Source organism: Pelobates fuscus, chromosome 10, assembly GCF_036172605.1.
Source record: "Pelobates fuscus isolate aPelFus1 chromosome 10, aPelFus1.pri, whole genome shotgun sequence".
Taxonomy (NCBI): Eukaryota; Metazoa; Chordata; class Amphibia; order Anura; family Pelobatidae; genus Pelobates; species Pelobates fuscus.
The window spans coordinates 3,324,622-3,340,539 of record NC_086326.1 but is presented as its reverse complement, the minus strand read 5'-3'; the positions used below and the strand labels follow the sequence as shown (position 1 = coordinate 3,340,539).

Here is a 15,918-nt window from a genome sequence, read left to right as displayed (position 1 = left end):
CTGTCTGGGTGCCATGTCCCTGTCTGCCACTGTCTGGGTGCCATGTCCCTGTCTGTCACTGTCTGGGTGCCATGTCCCTGTCTGCCATTGTCTGGGTGCCATGTCCCTGTCTGTCACTGTCTGGGTGCCATGTCCCTGTCTGTCACTGTCTGGGTGCCATGTCCCTGTCTGTCACTGTCTGGGTGCCATGTCCCTGTCTGCCACTGTCTGGGTGCCATGTCCCTGTCTGCCACTGTCTGGGTGCCATGTCCCTGTCTGCCGCTGTCTGGGTGCCATGTCCCTGTCTGCCACTGTCTGGGTGCCATGTCCCTGTCTGCCACTGTCTGGGTGCCATGTCCCTGTCTGCCGCTGTCTGGGTGCCATGTCCCTGTCTGTCACTGTCTGGGTGCCATGTCCCTGTCTGCCACTGTCTGGGTGCCATGTCCCTGTCTGCCACTGTCTGGGTGCCATGTCCCTGTCTGCCACTGTCTGGGTGCCATGTCCCTGTCTGTCACTGTCTGGGTGCCATGTCCCTGTCTGCCACTGTCTGGGTGCCATGTCCCTGTCTGCCACTGTCTGGGTGCCATGTCCCTGTCTGCCACTGTCTGGGTGCCATGTCCCTGTCTGCCACTGTCTGGGTGCCATGTCCCTGTCTGTCACTGTCTGGGTGCCATGTCCCTGTCTGCCACTGTCTGGGTGCCATGTCCCTGTCTGCCACTGTCTGGGTGCCATGTCCCTGTCTGCCACTGTCTGGGTGCCATGTCCCTGTCTGCCACTGTCTGGGTGCCATGTCCCTGTCTGCCACTGTCTGGGTGCCATGTCCCTGTCTGTCACTGTCTGGGTGCCATGTCCCTGTCTGCCACTGTCTGGGTGCCATGTCCCTGTCTGTCACTGTCTGGGTGCCATGTCCCTGTCTGCCACTGTCTGGGTGCCATGTCCCTGTCTGCCATTGTCTGGGTGCCATGTCCCTGTCTGCCACTGTCTGGGTGCCATGTCCCTGTCTGCCACTGTCTGGGTGCCATGTCCCTGTCTGTCACTGTCTGGGTGCCATGTCCCTGTCTGCCACTGTCTGGGTGCCATGTCCCTGTCTGCCACTGTCTGGGTGCCATGTCCCTGTCTGCCACTGTCTGGGTGCCATGTCCCTGTCTGCCACTGTCTGGGTGCCATGTCCCTGTCTGCCACTGTCTGGGTGCCATGTCCCTGTCTGCCACTGTCTGGGTGCTATGTCCCTGTCTGCCACTGTCTGGGTGCCATGTCCCTGTCTGCCACTGTCTGGGTGCCATGTCCCTGTCTGCCACTGTCTGGGTGCCATGTCCCTGTCTGCCATTTTTCAGTAACGGCAATGTTTACATTTCAGGGTTAACACGCCTCTATCACTGTCGGAAAGGCGGCCATGAGAGACGCTTCCAAAGCTTTAACAGAGTAAAACCTGGGTATATTTCGAATGACTCTCATATTCTGTGCCTGGGAGGACTGAAACTGGCCCCATCGCAGGTTATTTTGTGACGCCACACAGGGGACATAGCAGGAAGTCAGGAACAAATGTTCAGGTTCTGTAGTGAGTTTCTTTCTCTACCCCGGGCTTCCTTTTGGTCAGACTAACTCTTCCAATCCTGTGTGTGTGTGTCCTCCCCCCCAAAAAATATGGGGAAAAATAACAACCTAACACTCCATTCAAGCACTAAAGGCCAATTTTCTTGGATGACAGGGAGGACTGGTTGTGGGGAGGACATGAGCGCTACGGATGGGTGGGGGGGCATGCTGCCATTGGCAGTCTATCGCCAGCATGTTGTGCATGATGACAGACACTTAACGCGCAAAATTTTGTACCGATTTTTTATTTAAAATTAGGGGTGCGCGTTATACTCTAATAAATATTCGAGTGGGTGCTCGGATTATACCTCCCAGGACCGCCGGGCTCATTACAAGCCCGGCGGTCCTGGGGGGGCGGGCAGCAAGCGTTTACTCACCTCCGTGCAGCTCCTCCAGCTTCCCAGTGTAAATCTTGCGAGACCCGCGGCCGTCAGAGCTGGCCGCGGGTCTCGCAAGATTTACACTGGGAAGCTGGAGGAGCTGCACGGAGGTGAGTAAACGCTTGCTGCCCGCCCCCCCAGGACCGCCGGGCTTGTAATGAGCCCGGCGGTCGGTATTATCTGAGGATATTTATTCGAGTATAACAAGCACCCTAATTTTAGATTAAAAATCAGTATAAAATTTTATACCGATTTTTAATCGAAAATTAGGGGTGCGCGTTATACATGTGTGCGCGTTATACTCGAATAAATACGGTAGATTTGATAAAAGTCAGCCCGAACTCTTGTTCCTAATTGGGGCTAATGATGCCACGGTGACGCTGCTCGAGATCGAGTTACACTTCAGGCAGGAATAAGGTTAAAGTCTGTATGTTCCAAAGAAAATCACTGCACATACAGACTCCAGGCACCATGACCACTTCAAATTGGTGATTACAGGAGTTCCTGAATTCCCCACGTAAAGTGATTACCCTTGGACATTCCCAGGTGCCATTCAATCCTTAGGAATTATGTGAGTTAAAATCACACTCAGACGGTCTCAGAAATGGAGGTGGTGGCCCCAGCAACATGATCACAGAACAGAGATCAATATGAATAGAATTAGGAGAGAATATTTCTACTGTTCGTGTTCCTGCAGGACGGAGCTTGCAGGAAGTTTCCGTAGTTTTCTTGCTTTAGCTTTCTCTGTGTCCTGTGGCTGTGGAGTGTCCGCGCTGGCGGCCTTTGTTGTTCCCTTCCACACCTCCCCACAGTAGTCCATGCTCACTCCCCCGTCTCAGTTTCTTTGAAAAGACGATGTTTGATGTTATAATTGTTACCAACCTCCAGTCTTCTTTTCCTTGTGTGCTGAATTAGCCGCATTGAGCCTTCATTTCCACTCCGTATTAGGGGGTTTCCTGCCATTTTGTTACCATTAAGGTAATACGGCCAAACATTGCCTGACTAGCTCGCCCTCACTTCAGCCCTGGGAATGAAAAATAAAACGGAGGATTGTTCCAACACATGTTGTGTAAAATCTGAAATTCACGGTGAATTCCCAACTGTTCTCACATTAGTGAGTAACCCTAGTAAACCCACAGCGGTATTTACTAAAGAGAGAATTCAAAGCCAAAATATCCAACCTGGCCAAATTCTCAGCTTTCAATTCAGCGAACTTGGTCTGACACTTTAAATTTATTTCGAATTCTCAATTTTATAAAAAACCCTGCTAGTGTGTTGTCTTCAATAACAATAAAATGATTATTAGTCCTGGCATTTAAAAAGCCCAAACATGCTCCTTAGATCAATTCTATTGTACACGACACGTTTTATATAAATATTTCTAGAGATAATATTCACACATTTCATTCTGCGTATTGATTGAGAGGGTACAAACGATGCAGAAACGATTAGCACAAGTCCCTCGTGCTGAGAAAGATTTTCATGTACAACCCAACAGCTATGGCAGAGACACTCCCCACGCGGTTATCAACATACTTACCTCCTTCAATACCAGCTGGAAGGATATTAATATTCATTAGAGAGATCGCACAATAAATGGAATTCTTCATACCGTTCCCGTAGGTGATCCACGTCTAGATACCCTCATAGACTTTAACCCCATCAGCGCTGCGGAATAGGTTGGCGCTATATAAATACTAATATGTGTTGAGGAAAATATAGCGGATCTTGCAACTCCCGCCCACAGGCAGTGCTTTAAAGCACCCAAAGGGGTTCTGGGAGTTGTAGTTTAAGTGCCCAAATCCACTGTAGAAAGCAACAAATTAACACAATCCTCAGAAAGAGAAAATAGGTCATAATGTATGGTATTGTGGAGATTGTGAGGGAGGGGCAGAAATAAATGGGTATTAAAAAGAGATAATCGACATATTGTATCCAACATGTAGGTGCAGGGAGTGTCTCTTTAAGGGCCACACGCAGACTTAAATTCTCTGGTTCTGCTTAAAGACAGGTGAGTTCATTTGTTATTTAGATTGATCCACCTGTGTTTAATCAGAGATATCTAGAAATCTAGGTCTGCGTGCGACCCTAAGCTGTTCACGCTCACAGGTTGAGTTGAGGTGAATTGATGGCAAATTGCAGTATTTCAGTAAAAATAATTAAAAACCACAATTAACAGACACAGAACTTTTTTTCCAGATAGACTTTTCTGGCCAAATGTTGCAGTTAATTTGAAAGCACGGCCTTGTTGTCTTCTGATTAGTGAATAAAGCTTGCAGGAAGGGCAGCGCATGCCGTAATGATTTGAGAGAGGAGCCGAGTTATTGAATTGCCCCTACCCCACCGCCAGCTATGCCCCTGGAGAGGTTTAACATCTCCCTCTGACTCCGGTCAAAATACAACCTTCGTGGCCCGAAACACTTGCAACATTTTGACAATTTGTAGTTGATTTTCTTGTATTACCCTTTTAAGACCCTAATAATAGGGTTTCTTCAGTGCTGTATTAAAACATTAAAGGCCATAAATTCCACAGTCACCTGTATTCATTTATAACTAATTTATTATGGAACATTTCATAAACTGGCCCTGACAGCCAGGCCTCTTCTCTGCTATAAATCTGTTTCCAAGTGTTTACATAACTTGCACTGAAGTTCAGTAAAGACCCTGCATGTGGGAGGGGGAGATATTAACCCTTTACAGCAGTGATGGCTCAACATGAAGGGCTGGAGACTGCAATCCCCAACATGCTTTGCAGGCCTTCCAGATTTAACATTGAGATATATCCATCTGTCTGGTGCCTGGTTCAGGTCGCTTCATTCTATCTATCTAGAAATATGGGGGCAATTCTATTCTATCTAGAAATATGGGGGCAATTCTATTCTATCTAGAAATATGGGGGCAATTCTATTCTATCTAGAAATATGGGGGTCATTCCATTCTATCTAGAAATATGGGGGTCATTCCATTCTATCTAGAAATGTGGGGGTCATTCTATTCTATCTAGAAATGTGGGGGCAATTCTATTCTATCTAGAAATGTGGGGGTCATTCCATTCTATATAGAAATGTGGGGGTCATTCTATTCTATCTAGAAATGTGGGGGTCATTCTATTCTATCTAGAAATGTGGGGGTCATTCCATTCTATATAGAAATGTGGGGGTCATTCCATTCTATATAGAAATGTGGGGGTCATTCTATTCTATCTAGAAATGTGGGGGCAATTCTATTCTATCTAGAAATATGGGGGCAATTCTATTCTATCTAGAAATGTGGGGGCAATTCTATTCTATCTAGAAATGTGGGGGCAATTCTATTCTATCTAGAAATGTGGGGGCAATTCTATTCTATCTAGAAATATGGGGCAATTCTATTCTATCTAGAAATGTGGGGGCAATTCTATTCTATCTAGAAATGTGGGGGCAATTCTATTCTATCTAGAAATATGGGGCAATTCTATTCTATCTAGAAATGTGGGGGTCATTTCATTCTATCTAGAAATGTGGGGGGTCATTTCATTCTATCTAGAAATGTGGGGGTCATTCCATTCTATATAGAAATGTGGGGGTCATTCTATTCTATCTAGAAATGTGGGGGTCATTCTATTCTATCTAGAAATGTGGGGGCAATTCTATTCTATCTAGAAATATGGGGGCAATTCTATTCTATCTAGAAATGTGGGGGCAATTCTATTCTATCTAGAAATGTGGGGGCAATTCTATTCTATCTAGAAATGTGGGGGCAATTCTATTCTATCTAGAAATGTGGGGGCAATTCTATTCTATCTAGAAATATGGGGCAATTCTATTCTATCTAGAAATGTGGGGGTCATTTCATTCTATCTAGAAATGTGGGGGGTCATTTCATTCTATCTAGAAATGTGGGGGTCATTCTATTCTATCTAGAAATATGGGGGCAATTCTATTCTATCTAGAAATATGGGGGCAATTATATTCTATCTAGAAATGTGGGGGCAATTCTATTCTATCTAGAAATGTGGGGGCAATTCTATTCTATCTAGAAATGTGGGGGCAATTCTATTCTATCTAGAAATGTGGGGGCAATTCTATTCTATCTAGAAATATGGGGCAATTCTATTCTATCTAGAAATGTGGGGGTCATTTCATTCTATCTAGAAATGTGGGGGGTCATTTCATTCTATCTAGAAATGTGGGGGTCATTTCATTATATCTAGAAATATGGGGGCAATTCTATTCTATCTAGAAATGTGGGGGTCATTCCATTCTATCTAGAAATATGGGGGTCATTCTATTATATTTAGAAATGTCTAGCAACTATTGAGTATTTGTGACATTAGAACCCCCTAGGATACCCTACCCATATAGAGACAATTTCAGGGTTATTCACTAAAGGGAGAATTCAAAGTGAATTTGAAGTTTAAGATCACAAAAGCCGAACTGGAAACATTCTCTAAGCCGACTATTCTGGATACTTTGGCCTTACATTTTAATTCTAAGTGAATTCTCACTTTAGTGGAATAACCCTGTTTGACAACAAATATAAATGTGGGGATATTTAGTTAAGAGCGGGATGATGGATGGGGAGGGGTAGTGAAATTGAGGAGCTCCACACGTATAACTGGACGAGAACAATATTCAACATGAAAAAACACCCAAACGTGATCCAAAAATACTATTAATCGTGAAAAGAAAAAACTGTGCAAAACGTGATCCAAAAATACTATTAATCGTGAAAAGAAAAAACTGTGCAAAACGTGATCCAAAAATACTATTAATCGTGAAAAGAAAAAACTGTGCAAAACGTGATCCAAAAATACTATTAATCGTGAAAAGAAAAAACTGTGCAAAACGTGATCCAAAAATACTATTAATCGTGAAAAGAAAAAACTGTGCAAAACGTGATCCAAAAATACTATTAATCGTGAAAAGAAAAAACTGTGCAAAACGTGATCCAAAAATACTATTAATAGTGAAAAGAAGAAAACCTTGAAAAACGTATTAATAGTGAAAAAAAACATGCAAAGCGTGATCCAAAAATACTATTAATAGTGAAAAGAAAAAAACATGCAAAACGTGATCCAAAAATACCATTAATAGTGAAAAGAAAAAAACATGCAAAACGTGATCCAAAAATACTATTAATAGTGAAAAGAAAAATACCTTGAAAAACATATTAATAGTGAAAAGAAAAAAACATTTAAAATGTGATCCAAAATACTATTAATAGTGAAAAGAAAAAAACATGCAAAACGTGATCCAAAATACTATTAATAGTGAAAAGAAAAAAACATTTAAAATGTGATCCAAAATACTATTAATAGTGAAAAGAAAAAAACATGCAAAACGTGATCCAAAATACTATTAATAGTGAAAAATCGAAGTTTACGTAAATTGTAACTGTATGTAACAGATCTGCACAATAAACTATTTATTACCGTGCTTCAAGCTGGAATGTAAAACATTTTAACGAAGCATTTCTTGTATTCTGTGTATTACTGTGTAGCAGAAATACTCTAAACCTGATTTTTGCATTTGGAATATTAGATCTTAGAACATAATGCTTTAATGGAGATGTTTTCTATCGATTACTGGCTACAAGGTTGATGACGGAAGACTATAAAATGTATTTATATCAAAACTAACATAAATAATTTAGCTTGCAATAAATCTGCTCTGCTGTATTTATGAGCAGTTAATATCCTTGTCTGTTGTAATTAGTCTCATAATAATTGCAAATATCAATATATCACTAAATCGAGCCTCATGGTGAAAGGTTCGAAAATCACAATGGCCAGAAAGTGATTTCCCGTGAGTTTTGATGTAAAAATAATTCTAAACAATCTTTCTTTTTCTGATGAACATTCTTTTCAGTTTGAGTCTCTTTTTATAGACAGAATAAAAAGCATATAATCTGCCAGCATTAACGTAATGATTCCAACTAAACTCGGGTCTCTTGTGTTCTGTTTATTTTCATATTAAAAGCTCTGTACCCTTGCAGGGATAAAGCCTGGTCACTTCTCATGTTATTTACCAAACCCAGAATTGGGCAAAACTTTTTTACAAATTATTATTAAAATACTAATATTGACTGTTTCAAATTTAACTGAAATCCCAATGCAGTGAAAAGCTTATGTAATTTTTTTCCGCTTGACAAAACTTGACAAATAATGGAGCTTCCGTCGTCAAGTTTTGTCAGTTCCCCCAGCCATCATTAGTGGCGGCTATGAGACAAGGGAAATGTCTCGATGATTGTGAGACCGTATCTACGGAGGCTCCTGCGGTCTTGTGGGACCCTCCATAGACATCATTGTTGTACTCTTGTCCACTGACGTGGGCTCGGTGAATGAAGCAGCAGAAGCTGAATAAAATGGCCGGACCCACAGGCACAGCATCAGGTAAATATATCTCACCTCTGCTGCGCTCCGCAGCCACTGCACACCAACCAGCGATGTTACCATCCTATCGCCAGTGACTTCCCACGACAAATTGTATTTGCCTTGTTCCATATATTGTATATTCCTTTAGAATGTTCCTGTTTTAAATGCATTAATGTAGTTGTGAATCCTAAAAATCACCTCAAAAAAAGTAATTTTACTTAGAATTATATTTTGCTTTGCTCCTTGGTTCTCTAAAAACTTTACTTTTTTTATTTTTAGTTTGCTACAAAAGGAAGAAGAGGTACACACCCTCCGAGTAGCATTTGATGATCTTTGGGAGCAAAAGAGAAAGTTAGAGGCAACTGTTTCTACTCTCCAACAGGTGCTCATGGCAAAAACAAGTGAAACCTGCAGGTAAGTGACTAGTGGATCCATGTATTGGCCCCAGTCCTCAACTCTCTGATGCCCAGTGAGAAACAAGCAGAGTCCAATCTAAAGGCTCAGCTGGCAGTCCTTCCATTGCAGTCTTGCCCAATCTAAAGGCTCAGCCGTCAGTCCTTTCATTGCAGTCTTGCCCAATCTAAAGGCTCAGCCGTCAGTCCTTTCATTGCAGTCTTGTCCAATCTAAAGGCTCAGCCGTCAGTCCTTCCATTGCAGTCTTGCCCAATCTAAAGGCTCAGCCGTCAGTCCTTCCATTGCAGTCTTGCCCAATCTAAAGGCTCAGCCATCAGTCCTTGCATTGCAGTCTTGTCCAATTTAAAGGCTCAGTCGTCAGTCCTTCCATTGCAGTCTTGTCCAATCTAAAGGCTCAGCCATCAGTCCTTCCATTGCAGTCTTGTCCAATCTAAAGGATCAGCCGTCAGTCCTTCCATTGCAGTCTTGTCCAATCTAAAGGATCAGCCGTCAGTCCTTGCATTGCAGTCTTGCCCAATCTAAAGGTTCAGCTGTCAGTTCTCCATTGCAGTCTTGTCCAATCTAAAAGCTCAGCCGTCAGTCCTTTCATTGCAGTCTTGCACAATCTAAAGGCTCAGCCATCAGTCCTTCCATTGCAGTCTTTCATTGCAGTCTTGCCCAATCTAAAGGCTCAGCCGTCAGTCCTTCCATTGCAGTCTTGTCCAATCTAAAGGCTCAGCCGTCAGTGCTTTCATTGCAGACTTGCCCATTCTAACGTTTCAGCCGTCAGTCCTTCCATTGCAGTCTTGTCCAATCTAAAGGCTCGGCCGTCAGTCCTTTCATTGCAGTCTTGCCCAACCTAAAGGCTCAGCCGTCTGTCCTTCCATTGCAGTCTTGCCCAATCCAAAGGTTTAGCCGTCAGTCCTTCAATTGAAGTCTTGCCCAATCCAAAGGCTCAGCCGTCAGTTCTTCCATTGCAGTCTTGCCCAATTCAAAGGCTCAGCCATCAGTCCTTCCATTGCAGTCTTGCCCAATCTAAAGGCTCAGCGGTCAGTCCTTCCATTGCAGTCTTGCCCAATCCAAAGGCTCAGCCATCAGTCCTTACATTGCAGTCTTGCCCAATCCAAAGGCTCAGCCGTTAGACCTTCCATTGCAGTCTTGCCCAATCTAAAGGCTCAGCCATCAGTCCTTCCATTGCAGTCTTGCCCAATCTAAAGGCTCAGCCGTCAGTCCTTTCATGGCAGTCTTGCCCTATCTAAAGGCTTAGCCATCAGTCCTTCCATTGCAGTCTTGCCCTATCTAAAGGCTCAGCCTTCAGTCCTTTCATTGCAGTCTTGCCCATTCTAACGTTTCAGCCGTCAGTCCTTCCATTGCAGTCTTGTCCAATCTAAAGGCTCGGCCGTCAGTCCTTTCATTGCAGTCTTGCCCAACCTAAAGGCTCGGCCGTCAGTCCTTTCATTGCAGTCTTGCCCAACCTAAATGCTCAGCCGTCTGTCCTTCCATTGCAGTCTTGCCCAATCTAAAGGCTCAGCCGTCAGTCCTTCCATTGCAGTCTTGCCCAACCCAAAGGTTTAGCCGTTAGTCCTTCCATTGAAGTCTTGCCCAATCCAAAGGCTCAGCCGTCAGTCCTTCCATTGCAGTCTTGCCCAATTCAAAGGCTCAGCCATCAGTCCTTCCATTGCAGTCTTGCCCAATCTAAAGGCTCAGCCGTCAGTCCTTCCATTTCAGTCTTGCCCAATCCAAAGGCTCAGCCATCAGTCCTTCCATTGCAGTCATGCCCAATCCAAAGGCTCAGCCGTTAGACCTTCCATTGCAGTCTTGCCCAATCTAAAGGCTCAGCCATCAGTCCTTCCATTGCAGTCTTGCCCAATCTAAAGGCTCAGCCGTCAGTCCTTCCATTGTAGTCTTGCCCAATCTAAAGGCTCAGCCTTCAGTCCTTCCATTGCAGTCTTGCCCAATCTAAAGGCTCAGCCTTCAGTTCTCCATTGCAGTCTTGCCCAATCTAAAGGCTCAGCCGTCAGTCCTTCCATTGCAGTCTTGTCCAATCTAAAGGCTCAGCCGAAAGTCCTTCCATTGCAGTCTTGCCCAATCCAAAGGCTTAGCCGTCAGTCCTTCCATTGCAGTCTTGCCCTATCTAAAGGCTCATCCATCAGTCCTTTCATTGCAGTCTTGCCCAATCCAAAGACTCAGCCCTCAGACCTTCCATTGCAGTCTTGCCAAATCTAAAGGCTCAGCCATCAGTCCTTCCATTGCAGTCTTGCCCAATCTAAAGGCTCAGCCGTCAGTCATTCCATTGCAGTCTTGCCCAATCTAAAGGCTCAGCCTTCAGTCCTTCCATTGTAGTCTTGCCCAATCTAAAGGCTCAGCCTTCAGTCCTTCCATTGCAGTCTTGCCCAATCTAAAGGTTCAGCCTTCAGTTCTCCATTGCAGTCTTGCCCAATCTAAAGGCTCAACCATCAGTCCTTCCATTGCAGTCTTGTCCAATCTAAAGGCTCAGTCGTCAGTCCTTCCATTGCAGTCTTGCCCAATCTAAAGGCTCAGTCGTCAGTCCTTCCATTGCAGTCTTGCAGGTGAAGTGTGTATTATCTCTTCTTAACACTTTATTGTACACTCATAGCCTTGGATACTGTCAAAGTGTGTGTGTGTATGGTTTGGTGTCCCAGTTTTGGGCATTTATTTTATTTTCCATGACCTGCCGATACTGTAATTGAGCAATATTTAAACCAAGTTAAACATAGCCTCTGTTGTTTTTGAATTTTCACTCTCTGCTCTATTAATTGTTAGCCTAGTGCTGCCATGAAGATTTCCATCTAAGAACCAGTCAGCCCAGCATCATGCGCAGGACAGTGGTTAATTGAGGTCCTTATGGTTCCTGTAGATGAAATCTATGGTTAAAATAGTGATCTTTCTTTAGTTACAGAAATAGAGGCAGGAAGTCCACAAGTCACAATGTTGTCTGCACTTATTTGAATATTAATATAATGCGTCATTCTCGATGTGTACTTTATAAAACATTCAATGTGTTTAATATATATTCCAGTCTAATGTCTGGGAACTTGATTAGAGACCCAGTTATTAGTTGTTGGGTTTTTTATACTCTTGCCTTACAGTGTTTGAAAGTGAGAATAAAAGTATTATTCAATAAAGTATTATTCAATAAAGAAGGAAAGCTAAGGTCAATATAATGTCCGACGGGCCCTGTCTCTATATCTCGGCTCTCGTTCTCCATCCCAGACATTGAGTATGTGACCGCTGAAGACCCTAATTGCTACCCTTAATTGTGATGGAATGGCGTGTATCTGAAATATACCCATGATTCCATGCTGGCTCAGATACCCATGTTCACCGTCCGTCACCAAACAAGTGTACTCAAACTATTGACTGGAATTGTGTGTATGTGTTGTGTTCACTCCTGTGTGTGTGTGTGTGTTGCTCACAGTATAGCTCTGTGTGTGTATGTGTTGTGTTCACTCCTGTGTGTGTGTGTGTGTTGCTCACAGTATAGCTCTGTGTGTGTATGTGTTGTGTTCACTCCTGTGTGTGTGTGTGTGTTGCTCACAGTATAGCTCTGTGTGTGTATGTGTTGTGTTCACTCCTGTGTGTGTGTGTGTGTTGCTCACAGTATAGCTCTGTGTGTGTATGTGTTGTGTTCACTCCTGTGTGTGTGTGTTGCTCACAGTATAGCTCTGTGTGTGTATGTGTTGTGTTCACTCCTGTGTGTGTGTGTGTGTTGCTCACAGTATAGCTCTGTGTGTGTATGTGTTGTGTTCACTCCTGTGTGTGTGTCTAGATACCAAACGCGATACAACTCCTTGCAGTGCAAATATAAAAAATGCATCACCTGCGTATCTCAAGTTGGACTTTGATGGGTTCTTCCTCATATTTCCACAAGTATCCCAGAGTTCCCAGCTTGATATGCAAATGAGCCCAGACAGGCATTGAATTTCAGATTTTACTCTGTATTTCTACACGTATCCTTAGCAGTAGACACTGTTTTAAACACAGCTTTCTTTAAACCAAGGGATGGGCTCTGACCCAAAAGAATCAGTGACCAGAAACGCTACATATTGTTCTATTTTTAAATTCAATGTGAATTCTCGGCCAGTGTGTCCCAAAGCAGCAGTTGTAACATTTTATGTCAGGACTCTGCGGGTTAACTGTTCTATTGAACCCTCAATGTCCATATGTCATTGCACAGCAGTTTTTGTGAGGAGGGGAGAGCCCTGCAATATTACAGCACTAATGAAGGTGTCTTAAGGCACCTCCTGCTCTATCAGCGCCTCGGTCCTGTGGGGGAAACCTTCGAAAAGTTCACAAAGGGTGAATCGAAAGCCTATAGAGTTCAAAGAGAGGCTGCTGGCAGGGAACCTGGGAGAGGCCGACCGCATTACACACTCTTTAGAAGTGAAACTGAGAGAGAAGTTGGTAATCCCAGTTGAACATATTCGACACTTTTGTAACGTTAACCCCCGAGAGACCAATTTGTGAGGGATTTAAGCATATTCGGCTTTTATTGTCTGGGAATAAACAGTTGGACTGCCAGAGGGGTTTGTCATTTTCAAAGGGTTAATGCACTCTTCCGATGATTTCAGTCACTAAAAACGTAACTTAATGACAATTAAATGCAAACACGTGTTAAGTGCTTTGTGTGTAGCGCTCTAACATTAATTCTTTATTAGACGATTATTTTGTAACTTTGTTTATGTAAGAAATAAATAATGAGACGTTGAATGTAAATCATGTTTGTTTGTGGTTTCATCGCACTCCTTCCGATGCTAATTGTACAGTTTGATTGGGTGGAATCTGTCAATACATTCATTGATTAGTGAGCGTACATTTTATGGTAATAATAAATTAGCCATTGCTTGTGCTTTCCAAAACTTTTACAAATGAACCTTTTTCCTAAATGTATCTTTACATATTTGGTAATCTGTTCCCAGATTAGAAGAAAAAGTACAATTTCAAGCCCAGCTTTTGGAAACGAAGAAATGGGAGAGTTTGCAATCTGTGAGCAGTCTGAAAGGACAGCTAGATGCAGTGCAGGAACATGTGCAGAGACTGCAGGAGCGCAATGCGGCATTCGATGCGTTACAGAAAGGTAAGCTGCTGCCCAAGATATCCGGTACCTCCTCTCTGAGCATCATATGGAGGGTAACATTGGTAACAGCAGTGGTATGACCACATACTCCTGTGATGTGCCCAGTACCTGCCCCATTTGCTGAGCTGTGCCCGGTACCTGTCATGATTCCTGTCCCACAAAGTGTACCTGTCCTGATTGACGACACACAACGTGTACCTGTCCTGATTGACAAAACATACCATGCACCTGTCCAGATTCCTGACCCACAAAGGTTATCGGTCCTGATTGACTACACACCATGTACCTGTCCAGATCCCTGACCCACACCGTGTACCTGTCCTGATTCATGACCCACACCGTGTACCTGTCCTGATTCATGACCCACACCGTGTACCTGTCCAGATTCCTGCCCCCCACCGTGTACTTGTCCAGATTCCTGACCCACGGCGTGTACCTGTCCAGATTGATGACACACACCATGTACCTGTCCAGATTCCTGACCCACACCATGTACCGGTCCTGATTCATGACCCACATGTGTACCTATCCATATTCCTGTCACACACTGTGGATCTATCCATCTCCTGTCCCACACTGTGGACCTGTCCATATTCCTGACCCACACTGTGGAGCTATGCAGATTCATGACCCACACCGTGTACCTGTCCTGATTCATGACCCACACCGTGTACCTGCCTAGATTCCTGACCCACACCATGTACCTGTCCAGATTCCTGACCCCCACCGTGTACCTGTCCAGATTCCTGACCCACACCATGTACCGGTCCTGATTCATGACCCACAAGTGTACCTATCCATATTCCTGTCCCACACTGTGGATCTATCCATCTCCTGTCCCACACTGTGGACCTGTCCATATTCCTGTCCCACACTGTGGATCTATCCATATTCCTGTCCCACACTGTGGACCTTTCCATATTCCTGCCCCACACTGTGGACCTTTCCATATTCCTGCCCCACACTGTGGACCTATCCATATTCCTGTCCCACACTGTGGACCTGTCTATATTCTTGTCCCACACTGTGGACCTGTCCATATTCCGGTCCTACACTGTGGACCTGTCCATATTCCGGTCCCACACTGTGAACCTATCCATATTCCTGTCCCACACTGTGGACCTATCCAAATTCCTGGCCCACACCATGTACCTTTCCAGATTCCTGCCCCCCACCGTTTACTTGTCCAGATTCCTGACGCACGGCGTGTACCTGTCCAGATTGATGACACACACCATGTACCTGTCCAGATTCCTGACCCACAGCGTGTACCGGTCCTGATTCATGACCCACAAGTGTACCTATCCACATTCCTGTCCCACACTGTGGATCTATCCATCTCCTGTCCCACACTGTGGACCTGTCCATATTCCTGTCCCACACTGTGGATCTATCCATATTCCTGTCCCACACTGTGGACCTTTCCATATTCCTGTCCCACACTGTGGACCTATCCATATTCCTGTCCCACACTGTGGACCTGTCTATATTCTTGTCCCACACTGTGGACCTGTCCATATTCCTGTCCCACACTGTGGACCTGTCCATATTCCTGTCCCACACTGTGGACCTGTCCATATTCCGGTCCCACACTGTGGACCTATCCATATTCCTGTCCCACACTGTGGATCTTTCCAAATTCCTGTCCCACACTGTGGACCTATCCATATTCCTGCCCCACACTGTGGACCTATCCATATTCCTGTCCCGTACTGTGGATCTATCCATATTCCTTTCCCACACTGTGGACCTGTCCATATTCCTGTCCCACACTGTGGATCTATCCATATTCCTGTCCCACACTGTGGACCTGTCAATATTCCTGTCCCACACTGTGGACTTGTCAATATTCCCGTCCCACACTTTGGACCTGTCCATATTCCTGTCCCACACTGTGGACCTGTCCAGATTCCTCTCCCACACTGTGGAGCTATCCAGATTCCTGTCCCACATTGTGGATCTATCCATATCCCTGTCCCACACTGTGGATCTATCCATATTATGTCCCACACTGGGGATCTATCCATATTCCTGTCCCACACTGGGGATCTATCGATATTCCTGTCCCACACTGTGGATCTATCCATATTCCTGTCCCACACTGTGGACCTGTCCATATT

At 44.4% G+C, this 15,918-nt stretch overlaps 1 protein-coding gene across 1 annotated transcript in view; it reads left to right on the top strand.

Moving 5' to 3' along the window:
- The window catches only part of LOC134575022 (uncharacterized), a 61,714-nt gene that overhangs the window by 40,387 nt on the left and 5,409 nt on the right, over positions 1-15,918 (top strand). Inside the window, exons 6-7 of the mRNA XM_063434153.1 lie at positions 8,587-8,721; positions 13,641-13,798. Of these exons, the coding sequence (XP_063290223.1) occupies positions 8,587-8,721; positions 13,641-13,798 (293 nt within the window). The remainder of the gene's footprint in view (positions 1-8,586; positions 8,722-13,640; positions 13,799-15,918) is intronic.